General features: G+C 37.8%; 1 protein-coding gene across 4 annotated transcripts in view; it reads left to right on the forward strand.

The window, feature by feature from the left end:
* ZFPM2 (zinc finger protein, FOG family member 2) overlaps positions 1-14,655 on the forward strand; it is a 446,629-nt gene that overhangs the window by 87,483 nt on the left and 344,491 nt on the right. For 2 of the 4 annotated variants that reach the window (XM_080646300.1, XM_080646305.1), the window contains exon 2: positions 11,825-11,983. The exons of the other annotated variants lie outside the window; for them this stretch is intronic. In XM_080646300.1, the coding sequence (XP_080502426.1) occupies positions 11,825-11,983 (159 nt within the window). The remainder of the gene's footprint in view (positions 1-11,824; positions 11,984-14,655) is intronic. 4 annotated transcript variants of the gene reach the window in all.

The raw sequence follows: 14,655 nt of genomic DNA on the forward strand, positions 1-14,655 counted from the left end.
GTTTATGATACAGATACTGGAGTGCGGCGAGCCAGCCCGGAGAGTTCATTTATGGGAGCTCTCCACCTTCTGGCTCACCCCATCACTTCTGCTGTAAAGGTGCTTGCTCTCATTCTGTTGTGGGCTTTGTTGCCAAAAGGCAGAGGATATTTTCTTTTTTAAGAGCGCCCTGAGATGGTGCTTCCTGCAGGTTGCGAGGACGGAGCAGGGTGGATAAGCTGGCTTTGTTATCACTGGCACCCTACCGCTGCCCAGTTCTCCAGGGAGTCGGTGTTCGCCTTAAAAATATAGCCATACCGAGCGCCTCTGTGTCTTTAGGCGCTCTTTTAATGTGCGCTGTAAAGTAAAAGCCTTTTTGAAGATATGTTTTATGGGCAGGTGCTTTCTGGGGCCTCTCGAGATGGGCACAGGTCCTGAATCGAGGTGCCTTTATGGGGGTTTAACGACGGCAGGGAGCACTCGTTATGAGGAGCCCTTTCTGTGTGTGTCCCAGGGCACATCACAATTAGGGGGCCGTGGACGTGTGGGTTTTGTGTTCACCTCCCCTCTCGAAGCCCCCTTCCTCTGGTGAGGGTTTTGCAAACTGTAGATCTGCTGGAGGTCGAAAGAGATCCGCCGGAATGGAGATTTGGAAAATGACACAGACTCCCGTGAAATTAGACAGCTTCATACAAAGTTTGTATTCCCACGAACCCGCGGAATCCACGGCAATGCTTTGTTTTGTGTGAGGACTTCTTTTCTGGCTGTGCAGAGAACCTGTGTGCAGGACTGCACAGGCTTCGGGAAAATGTTCATCATTATTTACTGTGTCAAACCCAAACAATAGGCCACATGGGCTGCATTCCTGGAGCAGGAGGCCACACCCATTTGTGGAAAACGGAACTGATTTCTGGAGTTGCCCTTCACCTTGACGACGTGGTTCGAGGTGGAGGTGCTAGGACATGCAGTGAGCCGCATAAGTGGGTTAACAGTGAAGGCCGGCCGTGGCGCTGCTCCATGAAATCCCTCAAACCACATTTGCTTTGTGCACCATTGAGAGGGGTGGGAATGAGGGGTGAGGAGCAGTGGGACGCGTGATCTGGCTGGAGCCTCTTGCTTCATGCCTGTTGCCACTGAGTGACTGGCCAGCTCTGGCTAGCTGACTGGACAGAGTACCCACCCGTCCTTGCCTCAGGAAATACCAGACCCTCAGAAGAGGAGGATGAAGAGACCATTGTGCTCTTTGAATCTCCTGATCCTCAAGAGAATCAAACAGCAGACCATAATTTAAAAAAAAAAAAAATTGAGATGTCCCTTTTCAGAAAGTCTTTTCTTTCTGAAACACGAGTGCGGGTTCTTTAGTAAAACAGCTCCCTGGCCCATTGAGCGTATTACCCAGGACTCCTGGAAAAGGGTGTGAAGAAATAACATTCGGGGTCAGCCTGCGGTGGCTGCAGTCTATTCCGTGTCACCCCACAATCACCTGAAACGGTGTGATCTGAGTGCTTGCTGGACTCTCTGGCATTATTTGGGGGAATAAGTCACCCGCACTGAATGAGGAAACTGAACCTGCCACTGCTCAGGAGTGACGACGTTGGGCTGCCCAGGTGAAAAGTAGTCTCGTCGCAGACCATCAGCAGCAGTGCACGAGCTGTTTATTCATAATTGAGGCGTGGAGCCTGTATTAATTGCAAAATATTTTACTGTCTTTATTAAATGACTATAGGCCCGGTGCATGAAATTCGTGCATGGGGGAGGGGGAGCCCTCAGCCCAGCCTGCACCCTCTCCAATCCTCCAATCCAGGACCCCTCAGGGGATGTCCGACTGCCAGTTTAGGCCCTATCCTGGGGATTAGGCCTAAACCGGCAGTCGGACATCCCTCTCACAATCCGGGACTGCTGGCTCCTAATTGCTCACCTGCCTGCCTGCCTGATCGCCCATAACTGTCCCCTCTGCTGGCCTGGCCACCCCAACTGCCCCCCTGCCACCTAGTTGCCCACAACTGCACCCCCCCCCCCCACTGGCCTCATTGCCCCTAACTGCCCCTCTGCCGGCCTGGTTACCCGTTACTGCCCCCCCCCCCCCCATGCTGGCCTGGTTGCCCCCAACCGGTCCCCGCCCCCGCTGGCCTGGTCACCCATCACTGCCCCCCTCTGCCAGCCTAGTCACCCCTCACTAACCCCCCTGCCGGCCTGGTCGCTCCACGCAGCCCACTGCTCGGTCATTTGGTCGCCCCTCACTAACCCCCCTGCTGGCCTGGTCGCCCCACGCAGCCCACTGCTCGGTTGTTTGGTCGCCCCTCACTAACTCCCCTGCCAGCCTAGTCGCCCCATGCTGCCTGATCGGTTGACCGTTTGGTTTCGATGGTCACTTAGGCTTTTTTATGTATAGCTATATATAGACAATACTAAATATAATTTATACTGATACAGACTAACTCATGTATAGCATTTATATTCCCGTACAGTTGTTCTCAAGCATGAGCACGAGTCAGAATCACCCGCAGGGCTTGTTAAAGCACAGAGTGGTGGGTCCTGCCCTCACTGTTTCTGAAGTCAGATCTGCCGAGTCAGATAATGCAGCTTTAATTTCTACCGCGTTCTCAGGTGGTCCGCATGCTGCTGGCCCAGGGATGACACTTGGGGAACTACTGTTTGCTGATAAACTTGTAATCATCCAGGAGGTCAGGCCTTATTTTGAGAGCAATTCTTTTATAACATGGCTTTTTAGAAAGGTTCAATAAAAAATTAATTGCAGACGTAAAGAATCATTTTAATAAGTAAGGGTTCGAAAGGGCATTAATAAAAGGATTAAAGTAAGAAAGAGAAAGTGATCTATTTGATGAAATGAGGGTTAGAGTAAAATTTTCTTAGTTAAGAAGAAAAAAAGTGTTTATATATAAATGATCAAAACCTTATGCAAGTATATTTTTTAATTTTTTTCTCTAATTATGATTTATCTTGGCAGTAAATTGATACTTTTCCCTCATCTTCTTCATGTAACTATAGGCATATGTTTTCATATGAGACAAATACGTTGCATAGGAGACAAACAAATGCATATTTAATATTTTAAGGACCATGTTTGGTTCATCTTTGCCTTATGAGATTGTTTAAGAAAGTTAGTCATGCCCTAACCAGTTTGGCTCAGTGGGTAGAGCGTCGGCCTGCGGACTCAAAGGTCCCAGGTTAGATTCCAGTCAAGGGCATGTACCTTGATTGCGGGCACATCCCCAGTAGGGGGAGTGCAGGAGGCAGCTGATTAATGTTTCTCTCTCATCGATGTTTCTAACTCTCTCTTCCTCTCCCTCCCTCTCTGTAACAAATCAATAAAAATATATTTTTTTAAAAAAAAGTTAATCATCAGATTTTTGTTTAGCTAATGCTTTTGTTGACTTTTAAAAAATCAACATGTTTCTTTGATTTGCTCTATAAACAGAAAGAAATACGTATATTCAGCCTAGAGTCAAAAGACTTCATGTTCTTTGTTTCCTGTTCTTTTATATTTCTATTTAAATAAAATAATTTTTAGAAATCACATTTTTCTTATGCTAATTTTACTTCATTATATAACTGTGTCGGATAATATCAACTAGTTTGCAAAATTCAGTTTTGTTAGATAAGAACACTAGCTGCATTTTGAAAGTGCTTTGAAATTTGTAAAGAAAATGTTTTTCTTGTACAAGTTTACACAGTTACGAGTTCTGATTAATTCACTTAATAAATATTTTTCAGCCACATATGTGTAAGCGATTCCGTGAATATCCTCTCCTTTCTTTTTTTTAAATGTCTTTATTGATTATGGTGTTACATATGTGTCCTTATTCCCCCACTCCCCCCCTATCCTCTCCTTTCTTATAGTGCCCGTACAGATTTCAGATGCTGTGTCCTGGGTAACACCTGATGCTTTTGTTGTGACAGCAGGTGTTCACCTGGGGAAGAATTCCTGCTTGCCTGATCCCACATCCCGAAAGAAACTTCTGCCAGCCTGAGGGTAAATGTTCGGATTTGAATAACCAGAAAATGTCAATCGAAAGACATTGTCTCCAACAATACAAATAGTAATCATTTAAAGCTATGTGCCTAAAAAATTGGCCCAGTTTTCTCTCTCCTTGATTTGGTCTTCAACTTTATTAAATTTGAAAACTTTTATTTGAATAAGTAAGTAAATGCCATGGCTAAATGCACAGGACTGTACTTGCTGCCTCCAGTTACAAATGAAAGGAAGCTAGAATTATAACAGAGGATATAATGAGAATGTATGAATAACTAGAATTTAGGATATCGAAGAAGCCTTTCCTGCCCCTTGCATATTAAAATGGAGTATCTTTTTTTAAAAAAAAATGTCACATCTTGTATGCAAAAAGTTTGTATCCTTAGTTAGATTATCCACTTCCTTCAGGCTGGGGCCATCCATCCTGTACCCTAACTGCTTGATTGCTGTTACTCCAGTAACTAACACAGTGCCTGCCAGGTTCTTCACCATCAATAAATATTAGTTAAATGAATAAGAGTGAGTGCGTGAGTGAATGAATGAATGAATGAATGAAGAATGAATACATGGAAGTCTCATAAAGAGAACAAAATAGCGTACAAGCCTTTCATCTTTTGTACTTATTACCAGTTAGGGGCTCTTTCAAATTATTGAAATACATCACCATCATATAAAAATGCATAGTTTTAGTAATGCATATAATTTCATATTTCTTTATGATAGGGTTTCAATAAAGCAAGAAGAGCTTTATAGGGCTCTGGACGGAGACCTGATTACGAAATATTTGAATTTCAGTGCCATCCCCGTCACTAACTTGGGTCAATGCACAAGACATTTACTAATGAACTGAATTTTTTCAATGCCCGAGTTACTTTCTGAGAGTAAATGAATCCATTAGAGATTCTTGTTCAAATGTGTGTATATTTCTTCAACTGACTTTATTTTTTCTATGATATCATTGTTTAATCTATGTAAGGTTAGTTGCTGCTTGCTAGGTTTGTGTATGTTCTAAGCAAATTTGTTAATTTCTTATTAGCATTATTTATTTGGTTTGAAGGTTTCCTAAGCAAAACATTTTAGAGAATTGAATTAAAGAATTAAATTGTTTTCAGATTTATATATAAGAAATGTTTAATACTTCTATTTAGAAAAATAGCCAGAGAACTTGTAAGCAAAGAATATTTCTCCATTTTTATAAAATCAAAGAGTTCATTTTTCCCCCTAAAGAAACAATTTGAATACCAGTTGGCCCCCTTCCCTTCCTTTTACAGTAGTGTATGGCCAAATTCAAACCTCCATTAAAAATACTCTAATAGCTTTTTTTTGCATTAACATTTCAAAACTCAATTTAAGTATTCCAAGATCTCATTTTTAATAAACTTAACAAAATTCAGATAATTTCCTTCAACTTTCTACATTGAAGGACAGCAGTTGGCACAGGCATAAAAAAGGTGTACAACTACGAGCATAGCCCCAAATCAATTATACCTAAGAAATAACGTAACACATGGAAAGAAATTAATCAAAAAGAAGAATTTCTACTATATGATTCTCTGGTCTGCTACCTGCAGGCAACAAACGCAAATGAAAAAAATCAGCATTCTTCCGGCAGATAAGAGAAAAATTAATAAAAATGTTTCCTTCCTATTAGATCCTCTGATGCAACTATTGTTAAAAGTGAGTGACGGCAGGAGGAACTTGCTTGCTTAAAATACTATTATTTTTTTTTTTTTGGACTACAGAAATAAGGTTTTATTCTTGCTGTTAAGCTCAATTACATGAGTTAGTATGGATTTGCACTGTCCAAAGAGCATCCCTTCTCCTTGCCCCTTCTCATTAAACGGCTCTGTGGGATATGCATGAGACAAATGTAACAGGAACCCAGTGAGAAGCATTTTGAGGTGTGCCTACAGGGTAATGGTGATTCTTGAGGAAGTGGGAATTGCAGCAGCTGAAAACTCTTAAGAGAGCAACAGAATATGCCCCAGATGAAATGAGTAAAAAGATACCAATCCTGTAAAGATAGAAATATTCTGCTCCGTAATGAGATGGGAAAGGGCACCTTTTTTGTGGGTTTCTGCTTTATAAAGTTATTTTTATTTTCTACTTGTAATTGGACAACAGGCCATACCTGTACAAAACTTAGGAAACTCAAAATCTTTCCTATTGGGAGGGCTTTATGTATTTTGTGTTTTATGAATATCATCTAAAATTAACAAAGAAATATGAAGCTAGGATACAGAGTATTTGGTAACTTGGCATCCAGTTTAAATAGCAGATCACTGCCTCGTTTCCATCATGTATAGAAAATGTAAGTTTAGAAGGAAAGTTCTATTTGAATTCCTTTTACCTGTTAACTAAAATACAGCATATCTGTGTAGAGCTTTTATATATTTGGGTATTATAGATAAAATGTGAACCAGCATGTTTTTTATCCCTGGTTAATATTATCATATTGCTCTTTTGAAAGGTAGCACCACATGATAAATGTGGCTCAGTTATTATGTAATAATTAGGGCATGGATGGTATTTACTTAAATGGTCAGATTTAGAGGTTTCTATTATTTTTATATATATTAGAAGGTTTTACATGCCTTCTCACTCCTTTGAGTATATCTTTTGCAAACAATTTAAAAGAGTGCAAAACAGAAGTGGAGACTTGGGGACAATATCACCATTTTCATTTCCATTCATTTATTATGACTTTTGAGACATTTGTCCCATTGGTATGTCTTCTTTGTTCTGTGCATGAGTAAAATGATATAAAGTTTGTGATGGAAGTTTTAATATTAATAATACTATCTAATATAAAAATTATCTGAAATGGCATAGATTAAGAAGCACCAGAATAAAAAGGTTTGGAAATATTTGCGTGTTTTCGGGCGAAATTCACCCGGCAGAATTTCTGAGCACGCTGTGATGGATTATTGTAATTATTGGGAATGATAATATTTTAATGTGACTTTTTCCCACCTGTCAGTTGCAATCAAGGCTGCCCAGCATTCTGAAACAGTCTCATTTTGCTAGGTGGCTAGTCTTGTGCAGCCTCTAAAATGCTTAGAATATTAATGCAAGGAAAGGAGATTGAATGCTCTCTACAGCTCCACTATGAACTGTTTTATTTTAACCAAAAGGCATGTGAAACCTAACTAAAATAATGCTTAATAAATTAATGCCAGTGAGTGATTAAGAAAAAGGAACCCTTTTGGGGGATAGTGCATCAAAACCATAGAATTTGGCATTTCTTTCCCCTCTTCTTACTTGACAATGTATATTAATTTCTGTAGAATTTAATTTCTTTCTTGACTGCCTCATTCAGAAGTGCTTTGAACTTATAGGAACAAAGATAATATGACATTTAGGTCAGGCTGGGCTGGTGTATAGTAGGCTGCAAAGAGAGGAAGTTATTTATTGAGGTGAGGTTTAAAGATATATTGAATTGAATACTTACTGTGTTGGTCTTTATCACTTCTTGCATTTTCTCATTGTACTGCTTATTTCAATCCCCTTTCCTCTGAATTCTTCTGTATCTTTTATATTTTCCCCTAAAATGTTCCTTGTCATCTTCTAGCTCTTACTCCAGTGTGTGGCTCTATCTTTTCCTGAAATTGTGCCATTGATTTTTTTTTCCCCCTGTGACTTCATTTATCTGGCAAGGAAATACTCCTCAAATTGCTTCTTAAGCATACAAACTCAATTATTGTTTTTATTTCATTCAACAATCATGCTACCAGTGTACATAGTAGGACTACTTCATCTTAAACGTTCCGTTTGCCCTTTGCCCACTCTAGATCGTTGAAACTGCCCCCACATGAAAAATTCTGCCACACTTAAGTCCAGCTTTTACAAGGTAGCTGTTGGTACCGGCAAAATGAAAGGCTTCGCCATGCATTGGATGGGCATCCGTATGGCCAGGGGTTGTCAATCTGCACCATCCTTCTTGCTTCCACTTCATCTCCAGGGCAAAGGTAGCTGAGGTCCATTCATTCAAATGGTACCCAGTGCTCTCCCTTTCTGACAATGGAAGCATCCGTTTGCACCCACCAGAATCTCCCAGTAACCTCCCTTTTCATCCAGTACAAAATGTGATGCCTACTCATTCTGACAATTGATTAACAGTCTTGTGGACCCGCCATATAGCACTGTTGTGTTCATAGCTTTAGGTTGTACAGCTAATGTTTAGCATTTTAAAATGAAGTAAATGTTTATATTTACACACATTAAGGTGATTAATTCTGGTGAGTGTGTTGTTTGGATATCTAGGAATCAGAGGCAATCGAAGAGCTGAAATTCAGATTTCCTTACGCCTGCCTGCCAAGTGGCCTCAATCAGAAGTAATTTTCTCCATGAGGGCACATGCAACTCAGTTGTGAGCCTCCTCTGAGTAGATATTATTATTTGTGTCAAATTATGTGTGGTGACTTTCTGAAGTGGACTTCTGTGCCCACTAATCCATACACAGGAGGTGCCTTCATTCCCTCCTTCATTGGTGCTGTTAATTGTGTGCTTGTGCTTCAAGTGTCTCTCACCTTTTTAAAACATTGGTTTATGGCCATGAATTAAATGTAAGGTTTTCCTGTTAAAGAAACATGCAATGTAGACAGCAGAGTGAGAGCTGATCTTAAACTACAAATACTCTGCATTTTAAGATAAACCTTTTTTTCCTCCCCCCCGCCCCCAGAGCCTGATTTGATAGCATGGCTAAAGGAAGGGTTAGTAATTTCACATTTTAAAGTAGACTAAATTATATAAATCTGACACATGCTTTGGGAGAAATGCCAGCTGGCCACAAGGCACTCTTCTGTGGCTTGTTCCAAGTATCAACATTGAGATCTTGTGTATTTTGAACAATGAGCTCAAAAAATTTTTCACCTTTTATTTATTTTTTGTAGTTTATTTTTGAAAATAAGTGCTTGCTTTCATTTACATGCCTGGAATTGCAATTGATAGCCAACACATAAAACAAAACAGTCCCTGGAAAAGGGAATATTATACTGTCAATTAAGATCTATAATAATAAAAGCTTAATATGCTAATTAGATCGGACGTCCTTATGGACAAAGCTGGGGCTGAGAGGGAAGCCCAGGTCCCGGGTGCCTGCCAGTGGCCGGAGGGAACCTGGGGTCCCAGGTGCCGGAGGGAAGCCGGTGCAGGCAGCTGGGGGAAGGAAGGCCTACTCTTGCATGAATTTCATGCATCAGGCCTCTAGTTTTATTATAATCTTTGATAAATTAGCAGTTTTGTTGATTTGTTTCCTTTTAAATTTTCACATGAGGTTTTCCTTTTAATTTTTAATAGAACTATTAAATTTGATTTTATAATATAGGAGGCAATTTTTTAAGTTATGAGTATTTTAAATAATTGTTCAATTACATATTATCTTTAATAAAACCCATCTAAGAATGATAGCATATATGTTCGGAATTTCATTTCTTAAAAAGAAAGCATTTTATTGCTATTGATTTTATTCTTATAATATGCATCCCTTCTGTTTATAATATATAGACTTTAATATTTGAAGAGCAGCCAGAAATAATAAAAAGGATTTACTAAAATATATATTAACTATTAAAATATTTATTTTATAATTAGACATCTATTTTGTTAGCCTTAAATGCAGATTATATATTTTAAAAAAGTATGTATTGTCATTTCTGTTATAACTGATATTAAGGCCATTACTGTACAGATTGATTTAGTATGGATATAAAATATATAAATAATTAAATAATAGTAGTCAATTATTTTAGTGTTGGTAAAGTGTACTAAATGATGGCTGTCATTTGTTGTCTGATATTTTGTAGTTTATAGTCTCAGTAATCTAAGAAGAGTAACAAGAGGTTTCTCAATTTTTAAAGACTAGATCTTTAAGCATTTATGAGTTAACCTATATTTTACAGTGTTTATAACTACTAAAGAATGGCTTGCATAGTAGTATGATATATTAATAAAAGGTGTTTTAAAAATCTTGAGTTTTTCTTAAATTTAATTGAGCTTACATTGGTTAATAACCTTATACAGGTTTCAAGCATATATTTCTCACAGCAACCTTTTTATTTATTAGTTTGTAACCTTATTCTAGTTAACTAACCTTGTGAACTTGACTTCCCAGATCCCCAAAATAAAAATAGTAGTAATTCCCTTAACTCCCTCACTGGGTTATTTTAGAGTTTACATAAGAAAGTGCTTTGGAAGCCCTACATGTCTTCTTTTGTCCAAAATAGTTACAGTTAAATGTTTTGAAAAAATATGGAAAATACTCTATTACTCATTATACTCAAAATTAATAATTAGAATCATTTGAGAAATGTTTAATGATTGTAGTAGTTTACGTTGTTACTACTTTACTATTCTGTGGCTTGTTCCTTGCATATATTCCTTGCATAACTTGCTACTTGACATTTGTTTTAAGAGGTGAAAGATTATAGTTTCAAACTTGAAATAATGATAAGAAATAACTAATATGAGATTCATGACTTTTGAATGTGATTTGTACGAAAATCTATTTTTTTTTACACCCAACACCTTGAGTATAAGAAAACACATTGGAATTAGGGCATTCTTTCTTCCTTAACATCTGTTATTTTAAAGGAAAAAAAAAACAATGAATTTTTAAAAGGATAAAGAAATTCCTTAAGAAATTATTTGCTTGGATGTTTCTTAAATAAATCCATGCAACTAATTTTCTTCGTAAAACTATGTCATATGAATTCAGCCCTTTAGAAACTGGCTTTGGGAAAAATACTAGATATACCATTGTTCTGTAGGTAGCTATTTCTGCTTGCCAACAATGTATTTAAACTTTTTTAATACATTCATTATTTTAATTGACTGATGAGTTGTTCTTTGCTCCTGAAAATTTCCTAGCACATTGCTAAGAAGTAAGAGAAGGAGGCTGCGTAAGCCTTTTAAGTACTTAGCCTGTCTGATGAGACTGCCGACATGAGTGACAATTAGTACAAATGACCATAATTGTGTTCTTTGGATAAAATGCCACATTGCTTCTTTAGGAGCAACAGCAGGCTTCTGCTTAGTGAAAATGATTCGAAGACTGATTCTTTAGGGCAGTCAGAAATCACAGTCAGCGTGTGGTATTCCCACGTAGTCCACTTCACATCCATCCCAACAACTGCAGCCCTCCCTTCCCTTTCAGTAAAATAGGTCCATTAATGTAGTGCACCTCACTCTCATTCACTCAAAGGAAGTTGTATTTTTATTACTGAAAAAGTATCACATAAATACAAATTACATTTTTCATTAGAAAACTACTTTTCATTTCAGAAAAAAATTCAATTAATTATGAATAGGGCTATGCTTTCATCAGGGAGAGAAATATGTAATTTTTCTTCAAGCCTCAAACACATATAATGAAATCTTTTCTTGGAATTCACTCTTAAGATGGATTTTTAAAAGCAGAGACTTTATTAAAATCTCAGTTCAATTAAAATGCATTCAATTGCTTTAAATCTTTATTAAAATCTCAGGTAAAATTGTACAACCCTGTAAAAGAGACTTGTACTCTTTACCAGGTAGTTAATTCTAACAAATGAACATATGGCGCACAATTTTGCTCTTCGGGGGAGAATGAAAAAAATACTAGTAAGCTTTGGGCTTGGAGTTGGGGGTGGGAAGGGGTTGGAGGTGAAAGTTTCCTTCCACTTCTCTTCATGGGTTGATATTACGTGTGAATATGGATGTGACATTATCTTCTGTGAGTACCCTTGGTGGGACTATTTGGTCTCTTCATAGAATTTTTCTCACCACCTTAATAACAATGACGCAACTTAAGGATTTTTATTTCACTATCGTCTTTGGATATTTTTGGTACAGTGTCCCTGATTCTTTTTCAAGGGCCGCTAGAAGACGCCATTGAAGAGGAAGAAGAAGAGTGTCCATCCGAGGCAACAGACATCATCTCCAAGGGGGACTTTCCATTGGAGGAAAGCTTTTCCACAGAATTTGGGCCTGAAAATCTGAGCTGTGAAGAAGTGGAATACTTTTGTAACAAAGGTAATCATGAATGGTTGGTGGCAATCTGTGAGTCCATTTACTCAGATGATTTTGTAAAGTTTTAAAAAATGCACCGATAGAGTGGAGTGAAGGTGCTCAAATTGCACTTGTATATAATTCAACGGTCTGAAAATATCTGTAGAATTTTTTAAACACAAAATATTATTCTGAAGGATAAAAGAAGTACTTCCACTTTAATAAGTCCTAGTGTATATTTAAACAAAGAGTTTCATGTTGATTGGCCAATTAACTATGGACATTTTCATGTTGGGTGGCCAATCAACTGTAATAGCTTTAATGTTTATCAGTTCTTCGTTTATTTTGTCAACAAATATTTATTGAATGTTAGTTGTTTGCAAGGCACTGAATGAGGCATTGAGTGTAAGCAGTGAATGGGGTAGAGTCCTTGCCCAAGTTTCTGGCTCACTCAGTTTTAAAACTGAGCACTGTAGGTGTTTGATGTTGACTTTCAGCATGGAGGGATGGAGCCTTTGGTGGATATTGTCACATAAGAAAATACCCACTCTCCATTCTAGAAACTCTTTTGGCGCATGGACATTAAGAAAGAAGAACTTGAGACTGTATGTCTCAGCTTGTTTTTAACCTTGACTTGGATCTTGGTAGCCCCTGCCAGTAACTGTGTACTCACTGGGAATGTATGTGCATTTGCTTACTTTTTTCAAAAGTGAGTTTAAGGTTTCTCATAATTCTTTTTTATTTTTTTTTATTTTATTTATTTATTTTTTTAATATATTTTATTGATATTTCACAGAGAGGAAGGGAGAGGGATAGAGAGCTAGAAACATCGATGAGAGAGAAACATCGATCAGCTGCCTCCTGCACACCTCCCACTGGGGATGTGCCCGCAACCAAGGTACATGCCCTTGACCGGAATCGAACCCGGGACCTTTCAGTCCGCAGGCTGACGCTCTATCCACTGAGCCAAACCGGTTTCGGCTATTTTTTATTTTACTGTTTTGTCTCTGCAAATGAGGGGAGTCTTCTAGTGCCTCCTGCACCAACATACAGTTTCAAAGTGTTTGGATCACTTCCTTAGTTTAGAACAACTGTTTTGTTGATTTTACCATGACACTTTTTCCGAGAGTATGACTGAGAGTGTGTTTCTATCTCTGTATGTCTGTTTGTATTGGTGTTTGCTCCATTTTTATTCAGTCATGTGTATTTTTTAGGTAGAGAAATTATGTGCAATGACTTTTTTATGTGTTTGTGTGAATTTGTTGATTAGACCTTAATAGTCCGAAATCAAGGATGCTGACACAGCTCCCCCAAAACTGCTAATTATAAACATTTCTCTGTGGCCACATGTATATATGTTATTAGAATTCCAATATGACTTCTCATGTTGCTGGTGTTAGAATCAAAAGAAGCCAGCTAGTCTCCATCGCTGTAGTCAGCAGAACCTGAGACCTAAAACTGTGGAAGCAGGTCAGCACCAGCACCTGGACCCACCGCAGTTCTCTGACCATTCTCTTGAAGGCCTCAAGATGGCTTTGTAACATGGCCCTCGTCTCCACATCAGAGACGTTCATCAGACAGAAGAGATCTTCTTTGATAGTTGACTCAGATGTCAGGCCTGATAAATATTTTCCTTAGTTGCCCTGGATGTTAGAACCATTTCTTGACGATTCATAGCCATGGCAATACATAAAAAAGCTGGCTGGAAATGAAGAGTTTTTAGACCTCTTTGAAGACATTCCAGTTTCCTTCTTTATCAGCAAATATATCCTTTAGTTCACTTAAGAGTACCTACCTTACACTCGAGGGTTACAATAAAGAAATAGTTAGAGGGTCCTATTTATTCTTCTTGCTCTTGTCCTTAAAAGAGTTTGTGTATGGATTCTGACATTTTTGTCAGTTTAATTAATCTAGGGAGGTATTAATGACAGGTATTATTAAATATGTTTTGCTTTTTTGGGATGATCATTGGTTAAGGCCTGTGTAGAATTCCAAGTTTTAAGTTAGTTTATTGGAAGAAAACAGACTTATGGCAGCTGCTTACATTATTAGGTAACTATGGTATCCAGACAATAACCTCCACATACAATAAAGAGAGACGTAACTCATGAAGAATAATGACAGGCTTTTAGAAACTAAGAAAAATGAATTACAATTATTAACAACATTGTTTAAGGGATATTATTATTAACTATTTGATGAACTGTTGGAAAATTGAAAAATACATCAAATATTACCTAAATAATGTTTAATAAATAACACATGATATATTAAGTAATATATAATTGATATATTTCATATTATAAAAATAATTCTCTAATGTTTAGTTTGAAACCAGAAAGTGATGATAGGTGGGAATTAGAATTCTTATTTCCATATATTTTTCAGGATAAATCCTACTATTACTATTTCAAACTGCTGCCATCTTATTTAATAGGAAAATAATTTCATTATTTTACTCTCAAAGAGTGAGACAGGGAATTCCCACTAAAGTCAGCAGGAACTAGTACGAAGAGAGACAAGTCTTTGATATATATTGCATCCCCTTGAAGTCATACTGGGAACTCCATCCATTTTTCACTTAAGTTGATTAGCCTCAGTAGGAAGAGAAAATTTTCTCTCTGGAAAATTGGAAGCTAATCTTTCTGTAGAAATTCACATATTAGTCTCAGTGACACATAATTATGTTTTCTTGC

This window comes from Plecotus auritus (assembly GCF_963455305.1).
Source record: "Plecotus auritus genome assembly, chromosome: 11".
NCBI classification, from domain to species: Eukaryota; Metazoa; Chordata; class Mammalia; order Chiroptera; family Vespertilionidae; genus Plecotus; species Plecotus auritus.